The 18,766-nt window shown below is 45.7% G+C and overlaps 1 protein-coding gene across 2 annotated transcripts in view; it reads left to right on the top strand.

Moving 5' to 3' along the window:
• REEP1 (receptor accessory protein 1) overlaps positions 1-18,766 on the top strand; it is a 118,535-nt gene that overhangs the window by 71,832 nt on the left and 27,937 nt on the right. Inside the window, exons 6-7 of one of the 2 annotated variants that reach the window (XM_084627309.1) lie at positions 8,800-8,968; positions 18,209-18,244. In XM_084627309.1, coding sequence (XP_084483435.1) covers positions 8,800-8,968; positions 18,209-18,244 — 205 coding nt within the window. The remainder of the gene's footprint in view (positions 1-8,799; positions 8,969-18,208; positions 18,245-18,766) is intronic. The other variant, XM_084627310.1, reaches the window with a different exon arrangement.

Genomic DNA, 18,766 nt, shown 5'->3' with positions numbered 1-18,766 from the left:
CACTGGCCTGACTGATAAATGGCCTAGATGTTTGATTAGCTGGACACAATTTAAAAAAAAAAAACAATAATTGTGCTGCCAGGCAAAAATATAGGTCATTATTAGACAGGTGAGGGGTTCTCAGAACCCCAAACCCCTTGTACCAATCTCCCCCGCTTGCATGTGCTCTCTCTCTCTCTCGTTCTCTCTCTCAAGACGAGTGGTACATTTCTGAGGCTCTCTGAGTGGAGACAAAGTCAGACATCTGGTGCTGGGTACTCAGCACAAAGTCCCTGTCCCACCACTTTGCATCCCCCTCGTGTTGCACCACAGTTCTTCCCTCAGCACACGGTGACTTCACGAGGGTAAGAACTAAGTGGTAGGATCCGGTAACGAGGTAAATCCTGATGTGCAGCCCCCTTAACTTCCATTAGTTCAGCCCTTTGCCCTCTGAGGGGCACGGGGCTCCAGTCTGCTAACAAGACGTATACCAATCACCAACTCAGACACTTGCTCATATGTTGTCTCTCTTTCCTGGCCCTTCTTCTGGTTTTGCCTTTTAGATTGTGAGCTCTTCCTGGCTGGGACTACCTTCCAAATGTTTGCATGGCACCTGGCACGACAGGCTCTTTAGGCCTACTGCAAAATTGACGATGATGATGATGATAGCAAATGGGGAATGAAAAGCTGAAACCTCCTTGCAACAGCCACAGTGTTTTGGATGGGAAAAAAATGAGATGGAGAGAGAAGGCATGCATGACTGGCAGTGATGAAAAGCCTGTTTGTGCCTAATAGGTCTGAGAGATTGTCCGAGAGTCTGTCATGCGTGTGAAAATATGACCTGAAACACTGCCAGAGTTGGTGGTAATTCTGGCTGTCTGCTAGAAGTGCCAGTCACACAAATTAAGGAGTTAGAATTGCAGCACACACACATCACCCTGGATCTCAAAAGCCTTTAGGGCCTGATCCAAAGCCCACTGGTTTCAGTGGAATGACTCCTAGCGACTCCACTGGGCTTTGGATCAGGCCCTCAGAAAATATCCTTGCTCTAGCATGTCTGTTTGGGCCAGTTCTTCCTCTCTGGGCAAACTCCGTCCCACTCTCTCAGGTTACCAGCAGGTTTCTAGATCCCACATAGGAGAATGCTGCCTTGGCACAATTTGCCAGTGGAGAGCTGCAGAGCGCTCCCCTTCAAATTGCATGTGTAGCTGAGTGATGTGGGGAGGGAGAACACTGCATCGGGCAGGGTGGATTTCCTTCCTTTGATCACATGCATAGAGCCCTCTTTGATAATTAAAGCCCTCTGTTTGTGGTAGATTCACCCCTTTGTATGCCTATCTAAGGTATCTGATGAAAACTCTATTCACAGCACTTAGCACATCCATCAAGATGAGGGCCCTATCCTGTCCCTAGTCTTTGTGGTCAGGATTTGCAAAAGTGGTAAGTGATTTTGGATGCCCAGCGTGAGGGACCTTAAAGGGGCCTGGTTTCCAGGAGGGGCCGAGCACCTGTCCTCTGAAATCAGGCCTCCTTTAAGTGTCTCAAGTTGGGCACTCAAAATCAATGGTCTCTTGAAAAGCCTTGGCCTGGTTGTATTGGGCTAGTCAAGAGAAGGACACACAGCTTTCTTGAAGCATATAGTCATGGGCTGGCTATTACAGCGTTTCTCAAATTACCTCAGCGGCATGCCATGGCAGCAGAGCTCACCACTGCTTTGGGTTTCCAGAGGCCTTTTTCACTAACTACACTACAAACCAAACACATACTCAAACTCTTCGCTGCACACAGCCAGGGCAGGGCGGCTGCTTAATTCCCCCCCCCCCCCAACTTCTGTTGGGTGTTTCTTTGATGTAAATCCAGCCCCAGTCAAAGGTAAAGATGACCTATAGCCAAAGCACAGGAGGGCAGAGCCGTGCTGCAAACGTGGAGAGAGTAGATTAGGAGGAACTGTCTGCAGGCATTGATGTAAAGTCCCCAGGAGAGGAAATGAACTGCACAAACAAACCAGCTGGATGTAACGAACAGTCACACCATCACAGTACAGTAAGCAAATTTCCCATTGTTTCTTTATTACTCTTTTAGTATTTTTTTTCACACTCTGTCGTGGTTACAGGAAAGATGTGGAATCAAGATTGAACAGAGCATTGGGGTGTGTGTGTGTATGTGTGTTCATATTGCTCTATGATGGCTAATCTATGGAGGCGATAGGTCTTAATATTACCAAAGCCCTTTTTAGCTCATGGGGAAGAGGCCTCTATTTCGGACCATAGGGTCCTGGGTTCTATTCCCAAAGCTTGTGCTTGCATCCGACTATGATAGCTTCTGTGTGCAACCATCACCTCTTTACAGTGTCTTTAGTAGATATAGCCCAATTTCTCACGCTGCCTCCCAATCGCCAGAACTAAGAAAGCTGCCAGCATGCCAGTTAGTGGTACATGAACCTCACCTAGCACTGTTTCTAAACTGGCAGTAAATGCAAGAGCACTTAGCTCCTGTTGACACCAATGGAAATTCCTCATGTGAATTACAAACATGCCAGGAGATTTGATGCTCATAGGGTGAGGAGTGCCGAGGAGTATAAAGAGTGAAGTGGTGATACTTGGTGCTTTTTATGCAAGCACTTTACAAACAGTATGACTGTTCTTATCAGTGGCTATTATCCAGGATGGTCTGGGACATAACACCAGGCGCTGGGTGTCTTTCAACTATCAGAAGCTGGGACTGGAGGATGGGATGGATCACTCAAAATTGCCCTGTTCTGTTCATTCCCTCCAAAGCACCTGGCATTGGCCAGTGTCAGAAGACAGAATACTGGGCTAGATGGACCATTGGTTTGACCCAGTGTGGCTGTTCTTATGTTCTTAACACTAACTCATACAACACCTGAGAGTTAGGTGTTATTTTCCCCATCTCTCAGATGGGGAAACTGAGGCAGGAGAAGTTAAATAACTCATCCGAGGTTACAGATGGACTTCCCTGCCCATCCCCTGTCACCATTTTGGGCAACTGCACCTGTATGTCCTCTCTATGGTCCTTCAAGGGCACCCCCTCGAGGCTCCTGGCTCCTCAACCATCACCTTTCTTGGGCAGAGATCCGCATCTCCCTCCTCACCAGGATTTTTTCCAGGCTGCTCAGTTCCCTGCCTACAGTGTGATATCCCCAGTAAGCCAGACTGCCAAAACAGGCCAGCACTTGCCCTTTGCTTTCTCTTCAGAGGTTATGAACAGCATGACTGCTAGCAGTTACAAGTTACCACACAGTTCTTTATAAGCAGCTAGATTTATTCTTAAGATGAAAGAATAAATATAGCTGCTTATAAAGTTCTAGATCAAGGACTTGGTAACAACCATAATGCGAGAACCTATACACATGCTAATAAGGTCCCAGCGTGGTTAAGCACTGGAATAAATTGCCTAGGGAGGTAGTGGAATCTCCATCATTGGAGACTTTTAAGAGCAGGTCAGACAGTCACCTGTCAGGGATGGTCTAGATCAGTGATCCCCAACCTTTCTTGTGGGAATAGCATATTGCTATTCCCAGAAGACTGTGGCGGGCGCCAGGCACCTTGCTGCCGAAACACTGCCACCAAGAAGCGCCGTCGCTGAAATGCTGCCGAGAAATGGCAACGCTTCTCGGCGGCATTTTGGTAGAGGGGTTTCCTGCAGGCACAGAAAAATGCCCCGGCAGGTGCCATGGCGCCTGCGGGCACCACTTTGGGGACCCCTGGTCTAGATAATACTTAGTCCTGCCTTGAGTGTAGGGGACTGGACCAGATGACCTCTCTAGGTTCCTTCCAGTCCTATGATTCTATAATAATAAGCTTACCAGAGATCACTCCCTGACTCCAACAAAAGCTCTGGCAGGAAATTAGTCCTTCAAACCCCACAAAGAGGTTCCCAAGTTCATAACAGCCTGGGCTTAGAACCAGAACAACAATGAATAGTTCAGTCTCTCTTTTATACAGTTCGAGCCTTTGATCTTGGCCTAGTGAACAGGTGATCAGTAGACAATGGTCTCCTCTTCAGGGTGTAGCCTCTGTGCCTCGGTTTCCCAAAGGCTGGGTTTTGCATAACTGGGGTGGATTTCCCAGGAAATCCATGACGCATGTACGGTCCCAAAAGACCAAGTATGGTCCAGGCCCACGGTAATATGTAACCTTCGCATTTAATACAACAGGCTCCAAAGACACATAATCTTAATTCAATAAGGTTTTTCAAGGATATTGCCACAGCTTTCACACTAACCTTCTCCCATCGTCAGCCACAGAGATGTGCATGCCTCCCAAGCACATCACAGCCCCCCTCAAAACCTTGGGCTGGCCTGGATTATGTTTGCCCCGAATGCACAGGCTCTGACTATTATTTTTTGCCAGTGGGTCCTCCACCCCTGCCCCACCCTAAGGCCCTGCCCTCGCTCCACCTCTTCCCACCCCCACTCCGCCCCCTAACTCCCAGGCTAGCAAATGATTCCCAACAAGACTAGTGTGTTGAAGAACGTAATCATCAAAACCAAACCAGTCCATGCCAGGACTAGCAAACATTTCCCACTCAGATGGGATTGTCATGGGGACACCCAATGTCTACTCAGCTTACAGTGTGTGGCTTTTGTGTACTCCGCTCTAAAATCCTCTCCAGTCTCATCAGCAAAATATCTTAAAAGTCCTTTGCTGGTAACTAGATCAAATCCAACAGTTAGTCAGGGGGGTTGATAGTTTGTTTTTCACGTAACTTTTGTTGTTGCCGCTATTTTGGCCGAGTTGCTGTGTTTGCTTTTCATTGCAGAATCCCCCATACAGCTGAGGGGGCAAATTTTGCCCTCACTTACACCAGTTGGTGCAATTCCATTGAAATTTATGAGGCTGCACTGGTGTATATGAGGGCAGAATTTGACTCTAGTGTTTCGATATCAAACCCCCTTCTGCAAATGTTCACTAACTGCCTTATGACTTACTGTACTATACAAGCCCACAAAAAAATTGACAATGGTTAGGATGCTGGTGTGCTGAGACCACAGCCTGTCATGATGACCAATACTGTCTCATTGTTCTCTTGTACTCCCTCAGTCTGTCTCAATCCATCTGCTGTCTCTTGTTTTACACTGAGATTGAGAGCTCTTTGGGGCAGGGTTTGTCTTTTTGTGCAGTGTTTGTACAGCGCCTAGCACAATGGGGTCTTGGTCCATGACTGGGGATCGTAGGTGCTACTGAAATAGAAAGAAGGTTAAATAATAATTTGCTTCAGGGTGTAGTCCTATCAAAGCCAGTGGGACCACAATTCAGTAGCCAGCACTATTCCCCATAGTAAATGTCTGTAGTACTGAACCCACAGTGTGGGTGCAGATGGGTCTGGTACTATACATGGGACTACTGAACCAAAGTTATGGAGAAAGGAGTATTAATTTTATTCAGCATAATGCTGCATATGTGGTGGGGGTGGATTGGTGTTCAGTCACCTGTCAAGAAACCACTGATGCTGAGGTACAGTAACTACAGATTGGCCACATGTGATCATCACTGGATGGCTTAAAATTTTTGCTTTCACTAGGTGAACATCTTTGGGGTTTCTGTGTGGAGCCTTGGTGCAAAATCCTGCTCCCACTGAAATCAAAGGCCAAATTTCCACTGACTTCTAGGGATCAAGTCCTGTCTCAGCCGCACCCTTGCTGTATGATCTTTATCCTCATCTGAAGCAAAGGTCATTTTGGGAATCTCTAAGCACTTTTCTTATAAGCCTTGATTTTCATTAGCTGTCTCAAGGCTCCCTGGGGAAGAAGAGGGATGGTCTTGTTGTGCAACAGATTTCTTGTTTTACCTTGAGTGAATCACTTGACCTCTGTGCCTCAGTTTCCCCATCTATAAAATGACATTATCATCTTTCTAGCTTATAGGTGTGTTGTGAGGGATAAATGTTTACAAAATGCTTTGAAGATGGTTAGACCAAAGGAGTGATAAAAATCTAAATACTATTTATTTATTTGTAATTAAATTGCAATGAATCAGACCTGGCTAAAGAAGTTATTGGCCCATTTCTGATTTTATTTTTTAACAAAAATTGTTTCAAACATTGAGGCCATTTTAAGTTTACTTGTGCACATGAATTAATGTTTCTCCTATGAAGAGTCTCATTGGCTTCTAATGCAGCATTTTTTCTTCAGGCCTCTAAATTCATCTCCCATTAAAAGGTTATTTTTTTAATTTAGTTACAGATTTAAAAATGAATTGCCATAATAAAGATATTTCCAGATATTTCAGATGAAGACATTCAGAATGTATGTAACAATACATATCCTGACTTCTTGTTTTGGGTAACATCAAGGTTTCTTATCCTTCAAGATGAATTTATCTTGGTCAATATTTGCCTCTTAGGGTTGTGAATGTTGATGTTCAGTTCTGCAGATATTAATAGTTGCAAAGTTTAGAGAAACTTAGCATGTGATGTATCTAATCAGTAACTTTTAAAGCTAAATATCTCTGTGGTCTTTTGTACTATTTTTTTAGTTTTCAAAACTAAAGAGAATTTATTATATGTAGGGATTTAGATTCTGGATCTCGCAATTACATATGCATATGATGCATTGAAATCCCTGGGACTACTCACTTGTGTAAAGTTAAGCACATTCATAGGGGTTTTAGGATCAAGGCCTAAGGCAGGAAAGAACATAAATTTCTTGACTCATCATGGGACTGTTTTGAGCCAGTCATGAGTCAAAATGTCTTTTCTGATGTATGTAACAATATCTTGCTGTACAGTAAAGCCAGTTACTACAAATTTTTTTATTTATTATTATTATTTTATTTTGCTGTTTAATAAATATTGCTACTATATGTCAAGTCTTATTACTGGATAACAAACCTTATTACTGCATAACAGACTTTTACTGCAAATTTAACTAGAACTGCACAAAACTACATATTGGCCTTGCAAAAGTGTGTATGTGAAACCAGATGTTCATGCGTATTCATGAAAATTCACATATTTGACCAGTAATGACATTTCTCAGTTTGTGGAAGAAAATGTGTTGTTTCACTTTGAAAATGTTCAAATTCTGCTGTAGTCAAAGTCATGCCATTTTGCTAATTGGGCTCAGACAGACATGTTGGCAGGCAAACAGCAAAGATCGGTGATGAAATGGTGAAATTTTACCCATAGACTGCTGAAAAGGCAAGATTTTCCTATAAAGAGTGACAGTGAAAAGGTGGGGGAAATGAGCTGGAAATCCATGGGCCAAATCCTCAACTTGTGTAAACTGTGATAGCTCCATCGACTTCAATTGAGCTATGACAATTCATAGGATCCCCCCCCCCCCAATGTTTTGGATATAACTTTTTCAAGAAATAGCAGGAATTTTAACATTTTGCCATTGTGTTTGTGATGAGCATCCTTCCATATGGCTCAGTAATAAACCTTGCTAGAGAGTCTATGAATAGTAATGCTTGTTCTTTATTCCTTACCCTAAAGAGAAGGAAAATAAAGAAACAAGCATGCTTTACTTTATCAGCAAGAAAGTCAAGCACATTCAGTGGTTGTTTGCTGTGTTGTTGTAGCCGGGTTGGTCCCAGAATATGAGACACACAAGGTGGGTGAGAGATCTTTTATTGGACCAACTTCTGTTTGTGAAAGCGACAAGTTTTAGGTGCCGGAAGAAGAGCTCTGTGTAGTTCGAAAGCTTGTCTCTTTTACTGACAGAAGTGGGTCCAATAAAAGATGTTACCTCACCCACCTTGTCTCAAGCACATTCAGCACAGATTTCATTGCAGTGCCACATTATAACCACACTGCAGTTATAACAGTTATAGACAAATATAATGGACACACAGATTATATTCATACCTCATTTCTTTGTTCGGAAGCTCTCCATGGGACCATTGATTAGATGGCACTACTGTGGCGTAGCGTGTATTAAAAATAAAGCCACTCATCTCCTTAGTTCTAGACCAAATGAAGCTATCACTTGGTTGCAATAATAAAGGTAGCTTCTGAGAGTGGCCCAGAGACAGGAAGGAAAGTGGAAGAAAGGATTTAGGCATCCAGTCATGGGGAAGATAGGAGAGTGAAGTGGGGAAGATTGGATTTTTAAATTACCTCTGTTCAAGGGGCATGGTTGTCAAGATGAAAAACCAGCAGAGGGAAACATCTGTGTCCATGGTATTGTCACCACTCAAGAAACACAGCATACACCATCTATCTAAAATGCCCTTTTGTTTTAGAACAAGATAAACAAGATAAGAAAGAACAAAAGTAAAGTCTCCTAGGAAGAGCACAGTATATAGGCTAGTCTACACTAGAAAGGCTTTGCTGTTATAGCTATATCATCATCTTATACTGACATAAGGAGCTTTTTTGCCAGTATAGTTAAACCACCTCCTTGAGTGACTTAGCTCAACAGACAAAAGGACTGTCTTGCGGGTATAGCTGTGTCTGCATGGCAGGTTTTGTTGGCATAGCTACATCAATCAGGTGTGTCCTTTTTTTTTTTTTTTGGACCCCTTTCTGACATAGTGTAGACCTGGCCCATGTGTCCCCTTTAAAAGGCTGCAGCAAGCCTGAGGGGAGAGAGATCTCCCGTCAACTTAATAACTCCTCCCTCCGTCAGAGGTGGTAGCTATGTTGGTGGGAGAAGCTCTCCTGCTGACATAGGGCTGTCTACACCAGCACTTAGGTCGGTATAACTGACCAGGAGTGTGAATAATCCACAACCCTGAGCAATGCATAACTTACATTTCTCAAAGTAACCTGTAGTGTAGACAAGGTCTTAGAAGGAGGGGAGCTTAAAATGTTGTGTCATGGACTCTGACTTGTGTGTATTGTTTGTTTGACCAGGGACAAGGGGCTCTGTCTGAGAGACTCAGGAGCTTTAGCATGCAGGATCTCTCAACCATTCGAGGAGACAGCAGCAGCCCTGTACCTCCTCCAGTCACTGTACGAACAAGCAGCAAACAGAGCAAGCCCAAAACATCCAGAAGTGCGTCAGAAAGCACGGGCAGCTCAGGTAAGTCTCAGCATTTTCCTCAGTCTTGTATTTTCTGGTGTTTTTTCTCCACTCACTGATCCTCAAAGTGGAGCAACAGCAGAATGCAGGAAGCACTGGTACAAGGACATGGAGATACATAGACGTTGCAATGCTTACGTTCACAGGATAGCAGCACACCACTGAAGCTTAGGGTCAGGGTAATTAAAGGAGGGAGCAAGATTGCTGTGTGATGGCCACCATTCTGGCAGACACCAAGGATTGAACCTTAAACTTCCAGAGAAGAAGAGTTTCTACAGCTTGAACTAATGCATTGGCTCTCAACCTTTCCAGACTCCCGTACCCACTTCAGGAGTCTGATGTGTCTTGCTTATCACAAGTTACAGTTCACTTAAAAATTACTTGCTTACAAAATCAGAACTAAAAATACAAAAGTGTCACAGCACACTATTATTGAAAAATTTCTTACTTTCTTATTTTATAATTATATGGTAAAAATGAATCAATTGGAATATAAATATTGTACTTACATTTCAGTATATAGAGCAGAATAAACAAGTCATTGTCTGTATGAAATTTTAGTTTGTACTAACTTCGCTAGTGCTTTTTATGTAGCCTGTTGTAAAACGAGGCAAATATCTAGGTGAGTTGATGTACCCCTGGAAGACCTCTACCTACCCCGAGGGGTATGTGTACCCCTGGTTGAGAACCACTGTTCTAAGGAGTCAGGCCCTGGGGCTGCAGCAGATTCTCATCCTCTGCAGGGCAGCACAGAGCAGGATGTATGATACACATTAACAGTGGCTTACAATTGCACATAGACAAAACAATCCTGCCGCAAGATTGTGTCAATCAGGACAAACATGCTGAGCTGACAGCTCTCGTGTACCAGTGGAGTCCGGTGACTGCTGAATGTGGGTGGGTGAAATTGACACTCAGAGTCCATTTATCGTAAGGAGTAAAGAGTGTAGGGTAAAATCTTCAAAAGTCCGTAAGTGACACAAGTCCCATTTTCAGATGTAACTCAAGAGCTTAAGTCCCAATGACTTTCAGTGAGACTTAGTCCCATTTTCAAAAGAAAATTAGGAGCCTTACGCTTCTACATCACCTAATTTTGAAAATTATACCCATGCCATAGTGTGTATTGTGTGAATTAGGTGCACCAGTGCCTACCCTGCCTGTCCTCTTGAATCACCACTGAAATGTACAGTAGATATTATGACAGTCATATTTTAAGATAATGCACTATAGACAGACAACTCATGAATAAAACCGCTATCAATGTATGTGTAAGGATAGATGCCGAGATTTGAAAGCTATTTATGAGGGATGTCCCGTAAGTGTGGGGGAAGGGAGAGGAATAGGAGCAATTGCCTCTGAAATGTATTTGATTGGATTCAGCTTCTGGGAGGACAAAAACAGAAAAGCAGCACAAATTTTGCTTTGTCAGAAAAGTGTGGAGGTCAGAAGAGGGAGAGATTTCATTATAAAGATTTTTGCAAGTTCAGGTGTGAAAAGCTTTGTGGGCCCAGATCCAAATGTGTGGCTTGAGCAGATAAATTTCAGATAAATTAATCTGAAAGCTTGTTAGTTAGTAGATTGTCCCAGACAATGTTTTCCAGAACTCTTCTGTATCACCCTCAGACCAAAACTCCTGTAACTGCCCTGCTTGATTCTGGGGAGAGGTTAGGTTCTTCTGGAAAGCAGCAGGTTTGTCAGCATTTGGAGGCTGGTCAGTGAAGTGAAAAGTAGAGTTGTTTGAAATCTAGTAGTTTCAATTCCTGGTGGGGTCTGTGTAAAGGTTTGCTGGGTTTCAGATTTATGTGAATTTGCACCTCTCAAGGTTTGCTTTGAGTCCTGGGATCTACCGGTAATGTCTGTTCCGTGGTTACCACTATCATCATATTTGAGCATCTTGCAATTTATAACCTTAAGAATTTGTAAGGATCTCTGGTGATGTTTTTTCATCCCCCCATTTGTAAAGGTTTGTCTATACACAAACCTACACCAAAATAATAAAATTGCTTTTAATTCACACTTGTATTATTCCAGTGCAAGTTTGTGTGTGAACACACTTGGCTCCAATTTGTGTGTCATATTTTGTTTTATTAACAGGACACTCTCAATCTGACATAAGAGGGTTCATAACAAAATAGGACATTCTTAATCCAAAATAAGTGTTCACATGCAGACTTCCACCAAAATAACCAATAAACCTGCTTTAGATATTTGTTTGATCTTGTGAGCAGACCAGCCCTTGTGTTTTGTTCTTGCTGATTTTGGCCTGGTTTCACACTGACGCCAGACATTGACCTCGGCTCTTCCAAAGCTGGGCCTTGGTTAACCGAACTGTTCATGAACCGTTCAGCAAAGCTGGGCTGAGTTCAGAGTCCCTCACAAAATCAAGGATCCAGGTGAATTGTGTGTGATTTGATGTTTTGTAATAAAATTTGTGAACAGTGTATGTGTGCAAGTGAGAGATTTGCCAGTCAAGCAGTACCATGTCTGGAGAGCCATGGACAGGGGTAAGCAGCTGGACTTCCCACCCTACTGCAACCAGAGTGCACTCACACTAGATACAGTCCAAACTGCCCTCATTCCTGGAGTTTGCCTTACAAATTAACAACAACACACAAATATATCCATGGTGTCAGTGGTGCCCTCTACCTCACAGAAACATTTATTGTACATCTTTTTATACTGCTGGGTTAGAGCTAAGAGGACTCAGCTGCTCAGACATCAGAAGGAATCAGCAAAAGTATCTCTGCCTCTCTGCACAGTACTGGACAGGACAACTCAGCTGAAAGGCTTTGCATTCCTGTAAAGGGTCTGAGAACCTGCCAGACTGTTACAGTGACAACAGTAGCTAGATTATAGGGGACAGCCACAAATCTCCTACAGCTTCAAGAGGATTTACAGAAATCCTGGCCCATGCTAACATATTGTAACAACTGGGACTCAGCATTGCTAGGCTTCTGTAAGTGGAACTCCTGCTTTGTGAAGAGAGTTATTCCAGCCTGACATGTAGTACTGGGTCCTGCATTTGCAAAAGAGGAAATCTAGTTGTTCGGGCACAAGCCTAGAACTTGAGAGACCTTCGTTCAAGTTCTTCCTCCACCACAGACTTCCTATGTGACCTTGGGTAAGCCATATAGGCCCAGCTCCTCAAATGGATTTAGGATCCTTGCTCTTAATAGGAGTTAGGTGCCTAAATACCTTTTAAGGATCTGGGCCTTAGTGTCTCTGTGCCTCAGTGCATCTGTCAAATGGGGATAGTAGCATTTTCCAGAGGTGTTGTGAAGACAAATGTTAAAGATTGCAAGGTGCTCAGACACTATGGTAAATATCTTAGCTAGGTACTTATATGCATTTTACTTCAGTGATTGAAAATAATGAAATATGCAATTAACTCCCCCCACCCAGAAGTTTCCCTTTGGGATCAGTTCCAGTTTTTGGAGAGAGTTTCTGGAGGAGAGTTTGTGTTGTTCCTGAACCACTTTCTCTGTTGCTAGTAACAACATTCCATCTTGTCACAAGGTCTCAGAGTCCATGGCCCATCCAAATTCCTATTTTACACGTGGGAGGAAGATTCTCTCTCTCTCGAGAAAGCCATGTGTTAGTGTCATGGGGTGCTCTACTCACCACTGTAGTGCCTCCTTCTGGCTGCATCCAGCCATTAGCTCTGCCAGGCCATCAGCCCTTCCCAGGTTCTGTAGTCCTCCCTTTCCCAGGTACTATCAACATCCTCCACAGCGTTCCAGGCATAGGCACCAACTCCATGGGTGCTCCAAGGCTGGAGCACCCAGAGAAAAAAATAGTGAGCACCCACCAGCCACCCAACAATCAGCTGTTCGATGGGTCCCAACAATCAGCTTCTCCCCTCCCTCCAGCACTTCCTGCCCAACAGGACCAATCAGCTGTTCGGTGGCAGGCAGGAGGCACTGGGGGGATGCAGAGGAGCATGGGTGGGAAGAGGCAGAGCAAGGGCATGGAGCACTTGGGGGAGGGGGCAGGAAGAGGCAGAGCCTCAGGGGAGGGATAGGAAGAAACAGAGCAAGGGTGGGGTCTTGGGGCAGGGCCTCAGAGCAGCGGTGGAGCACCCCCAGGGAAAGCTGAAAGTCAGCTCCTGTGGTCCTAGGCAATCCTGAAGTCCACTGCCCTGGCTAAGTGATTCCCTCAGTGACTGGGATGAATGGTCCCAGACAGCCTTCAAGATCACTGCCCCAGTTGTACCACTAACTCATTCAGTGGCTGGTAGGGGAACCCAGGCCTCCCCCCACATTGGGTTCCAGTCCAGGGGCCCTATCTCCTGCAGCTGAGGTCTGTACTACCCCAAACCTTCCTGCCTCCCACACTGGAGTGCTCACCTTGCCTATCCCAGGCCCACGTTCACCACCCTAGCTAAACCCCTATATCCTGGGTTTGCTCGAGAAACCCTTCCTTTTTGGTTCAAACCCCTTTCCCTCCCATATCCCAGAGAGAGGTCCTACTGCCCATTTTCTGCCACCAGCTCCCTGGTTTTATAGACATCCCTTCTGTTGCTCCACAGGTGAGCTTCCTGCTTCCCTTAATTAGGACTCTCCTCTCCCTGTAAATATCCCCCAGCTTGTGGCCTAATAGGTTAATTGGCCCACCTGGCCTACGTTATCCCTGTCTAGCAAGTGTGGGGAACACATCCCATCATGGTTAGTCTTTCTAAAACCTTTACCTTGTTTCCTCGGCTTAGCACCATCTGCCTTTTGCCTACATTACTCATGGATCAACAGGCAATTGGTTTAAACCAGTTTTATGTTGCTTCAGTGATGAGGTGGCTGCTAAATAATTTTCTGCAGTTTATTAGTAATGCAAATGGCTCCGTGCATCACTAAGGCACTGAGGGCCCAATGCCATAGACGCCCAGGGTGTGTCTACACAGCCCACGGCTGGCCTGTGTCAGCTGACCCAGGCTCACAGGGCTCAGGCTATGTGGCTGTAAAATTGCAGCGTAGGCATTTGGGCTCAGGCTGGAGCTTGTACTCCGGGACCCTGTGGGAGAGGGGAGTGTCTACACTGCAATCTAAGCCCAGGGTTAGTAGAACTCGAGTTCGCTGACCCTGGGTTTGTAACCTCATTTGTAACCTCTGGTTAGGAATTGTTGAAACCTGGGTCCTAACCTGGGGCTCCAGTGTCTGTGGTGTGTTATGCGGGCTCAAGTCCAACCACCCATATCCCAGACTTCTTAGTGCCCTCACAAAACATGGCCACTCTAGCGCTTTGTCTGTGGTGCAGTGTGGGAAAACTTGACAGTCCAGAGGACAAATAAAGTCGGCCCATGGCACCATGGGATACTTTTGGTAGACTCCCAGAGCATGAGTCCAGCGGGGCTGTATCTACACTGCAAAGAAAAGAGGACTTAAACCCTGGGGCACAGCTTGACTCAGGTTCAGACCCTCCACCCCGATAGATCCTGGACTGGGCCTGAGCCCCAGATTACCGCGATTTGTGTGTAGATGGAAGGGAGATTGGCTTGAGCCTGAGTTTGAACCGTGGGCTTATGTTGCAGTGTAGACGTACACTTAGGTTTGGTCTACACCTAAAACTTAGGTTGATGTAGCTGCATCGCTTGGGACACTGGAACACTTTTTACAGCAGGGGTGCTGAAAGCCAGTGGTCCCCAAAAATTTTACCTTGCACCCCCCTTGCCCCTGTCTGCACCCCTTCTCCCCAGAGCTCGGACCAGGACTGGGCCGTGGCTTGAGGGGTGGCGATGTGGACAGCGGGTAAGGGGGCTGAGGCTGGGGGGCAGAAGCAGAGCCCTGGGTGTGGGTCCTGCAACTAGGACCTCGGGTGCGGGGCCGGGAGCAGAGCCTAGGGGTGACAGTGGACGAGAAGCTGGATATGAGTCAGCAGTGTGCCCTTGTTGCCAAGATGGCCAATGGCATTTTGGGATGTATAAGTAGGGGCATAGCGAGCAGATCGAGGGACGTGATCGTTCCCCTCTATTTGACATTGGTGAGGCCTCATCTGGAGTACTGTGTCCAGTTTTGGGCCCCACACTTCAAGAAGGATGTGGATAAATTGGAGAGAGTCCAGCGAAGGGCAACAAAAATGATTAGGGGACTGGAACACATGACTTATGAGGAGAGGCTGAGGGAGCTGGGATTGTTTAGCCTGCAGAAGAGAAGAATGAGGGGGGATTTGATAGCTGCTTTCAACTACCTGAAAGGGGGTTCCAAAGAGGATGGCTCTAGACTGTTCTCAATGGTAGCAGATGACAGAACGAGGAGTAATGGTCTCAAGTTGCAGTGGGGGAGGTTTAGATTGGATATTAGGAAAAACTTTTTCACTAAGAGGGTGGTGAAACACTGGAATGCGTTACCTAGGGAGGTGGTAGAATCTCCTTCCTTAGAGGTTTTTAAGGTCAGGCTTGACAAAGCCCTGGCTGGGATGATTTAACTGGGAATTGGTCCTGCTTCGAGCAGGGGGTTGGACTAGATGACCTTCTGGGGTCCCTTACAACCCTGATATTCTATGATTCCATGATTCTATGAGGCCTGCAGCTCTGGGACTGGGCTGACGGAAGATTTCTTCCATTGATCTTGCTACTGCCTCTCAATGGGGTAAATTTCCTGCAGTGGTGGAAACCCCGCTTCCTTTGCTGTGGTAAGCGTCTGCGCTACAGCTCTGAAGCAGTGTAGCTGCAGCTGTGTCACTGTAGCTCTTGTAGTGGACACAGCCTTACGGCTAGACTCTCCCAGCCACTCGGGGCAATAAGGGAGAGTCCAGCCTCCCTCGCTCACCTAGTTGGCCCTGCTCCAATGGTGACTGGCTGTGGGGAGGGATAATTCACCCAAGCAGGGGTATTTCCCCTGGTACTCCCCACTGAAGGACTGACTTCATCCCCCTTCCCCTCTCGTTGGCCAGAGTAAGTGGCTGGATGCAGGGGGGAAGTAAGCTGCTCCCTGAAAATGGGTGGTGGGGCCGAGAGCCACAGCCCGTTACCTGCTCTCCTTCTGGCACAGCGCAGCTACATGTGACGTTGCCCGCAGTCACCTAACAGTTTAGCCCCTAGGCTGGGGAGTAACTGTGTTCCAGCGCGGAGGTCCCATTGAAGTCATGACACGTATCTGCTTAGGTCAGTACATTTATTCCGGGGTGTATCCTTTGTCAGCCCCTTGCCCCAGTAAAAAGAGGCACGTCGGGGTTGGGCTGGGAGCATGGTAGAGCTCACGACCGGATCTCTTTGGCAGAAGAATCCTAGCACCAGCAATGTAAGTTAGAGCAGGATTCTTTCCGCTCTAACTTTGTGCTGAGGCCAGGTGGCCCTGAACTGGGAAGATGCAGCCGGCTCCCTGAGGCTGCCACGGCTCTACAAAGTGGAGAATCAGGGCCAGACTGGGCTTTTCTTATTACTTCTCAAACTAAGGATTTGCAGAGCAGATGCTAAGTGCATGACAAATTGGTCATTTGGGTGTTCCCAAACTTCGATGCATCTACTAACCACAACGACTCTGGTAGTGAACATATGATGGGGGTGGGGATGGGAGGCAAAATATGTCTATTACATGAACTAAGATACATATTGGGAAAATAAACCCCCTTGAAGGGATTATCTGTAAGTGAGATCAGAACTGCTGTCTTTCACTCTTCCTGCTATTTCTTTTTTGGACAGCAGCATGGTGAGTTAAGCAGAGCCTTAGGAATTGAGTTTAGGGTTTGGTTCTGATCTAATCTATCTATCCCATAGAGTTTCATCTTGCCCCCCTTCACTGTAGTACCTGACTGCCTTCTGTGTAAAATCGATAGCAAAGTCCCTAGCAGACCTCATGGAGTATTCATTAGGGGTATGGAATGGCTTCCGAATGAGGAGAGATTAATAAGACTGGGACTTTTCAGCTTGGAAAAGGTGAGATGTCATTGAGGTCTATAAAATCATGACTGGTGTAGAGAAAGTAGATAAGGACGTGTTGTTTACTACTTCTCATAACACAACAACTAGGGGTCACAAAACGAAATTAATAGGCAGCAGGTTTAAAACAAATAAAAGGAAGTATTTCTTCACACAATGCACAGTCAACCTGTGGACCTCCTTGCCAGAGGATGTTGTGAAGGCCAATACCATAACTGGGTTCAAAAAAGAACTAGATAAATTCATGGAGGATAGGTCCATCAATGGCTATTAGCCAGGATGAGCAGGAATGGAGTCCCTAGCCTCTGTTTGCCAGAAGCTGAATGAGCGACAGGAGATGGATCACTTGATGATTACCTGTTCTGTTCATTCCTTCTGGGGCACCTGGCACTGGCCACTGTCGGAAGACAGGATACTGGGCTAGATGGACCTTTGGTCTGACCCAGTAGGGCCATTCTTATGTTCTTATGAGTCTCCGGCACCTCTCTTTTACACTGGTTTTACACTGACATTGACTTGAGTGTGCCGGTTTGAAACAAGAATCAGGCCCTCAGTGATCAGATGGCTCGATGGATCAAACCTTGCTTTGCAAAAGCCATTTCCTCTTAGTGTCAATGTTTCTCTTCTCCATGTATAGGGATCAGTTGGGGGCATACATGGTAAGGACCAGACTGGGAGCAATTTCTCAGATGTTTTAAAAGACAGGTGCCACTTGCCTGCAGGTAAAGGTCACAACTTGTGAGTTACCAGTGCTTTGGGACTGAAGGGTTCTGTAGAACTCCCTGGACCATTTCCATCCCAAGTGTAACACCACTGAAGTACAGCCTGTTGAGTCCTTGCGAGAGAAAGATTTTGACACTCTGTCCATGTCTGATTTGTAGTGATAGTAATGACCATTCTGATGTAATGCTCAGAAGCTGGGTGAATGACTAAACCAATGCTTCCAACATAACTCCTCTGTAAATCTATTGAATTAAATAGATCTGTATGGATACAAACCCTACATTATGGAGCTGTGTGGTTATTCTCATATAACCTCCACACGTTGTGTGCAGGGTGGCTTATTCAGTCTTACAGAGACTATTAAAGGCTTGTCAGAGGCCAGTGTTATCCAGTGGTCTGAGCACAGGACTGGGAGCTTGGAACTTCTGTACCTAACCCCTGCTCTACCACTCCCTATCTGCAGTGGCCTTCAGTAAAGCATTTAAGATCTCTGTGTCTGTCCCCCCATTGTTACATGGAGATGGTAACACTTATCTACCTCACAAGACTGAGTCATGATTGTACAGAGCTTGAGAAGAAAAGTTAAGTGCTTTCTAAGTGTTATTGTTGATGCAGCACAATTGATTCTTAATGTTCGGCTCCTCTTTCAGTGTGCTCATGTTGTTCGGTGTGCCGAATCCTCAGAGGTGAGTGCTGGATTCCACGCATCCCTTGTGCGCACGGCTGCATTCACCTGCGATGTCTTGCTGTTTTTATTCTTGCTCCCTGGCTTTCTTAACAAAGAGGACAACTGAATAAGGCTGGGGCAACAATGAATGAGTTTGTAACTGTGAAAAACGAGACTCGGGGCTGCGCTGTGTGTGTTTCGTTGCTAACCATGCATTTCCGTGAGCTCTTTCTTTCACTCACTGACCTGCATTACAGAGGCTGTGGAGTGCTTTGACTTCAGCCCTGCGGATATTGGGGAGTTTTGTGCCACCGTTGCTCCACCAGTGCAAATCCCCAGCATAGATGCATTGTGCCAGTGTAAAACAGGGCTTGCTCTGCTGCGATTGTGACTAAGCAAGAGAAAATGACCAGGGTACATCACACCAGTCCCAGCCTCGTCTTGCACTGGTACAGTGTGTCTACACTAGGGGTTTGCACAGATGTCACTACGTAGATGCATTTACACCAGTACAGATTTCTCTAACATAGACCTGGTCTCT

This window comes from Lepidochelys olivacea, assembly GCF_965140295.1.
Source record: "Lepidochelys olivacea isolate rLepOli2 genome assembly, chromosome: 4".
NCBI classification, from domain to species: domain Eukaryota; kingdom Metazoa; phylum Chordata; order Testudines; family Cheloniidae; genus Lepidochelys; species Lepidochelys olivacea.
This window is presented reverse-complemented; position numbering and strand designations above follow the sequence as displayed.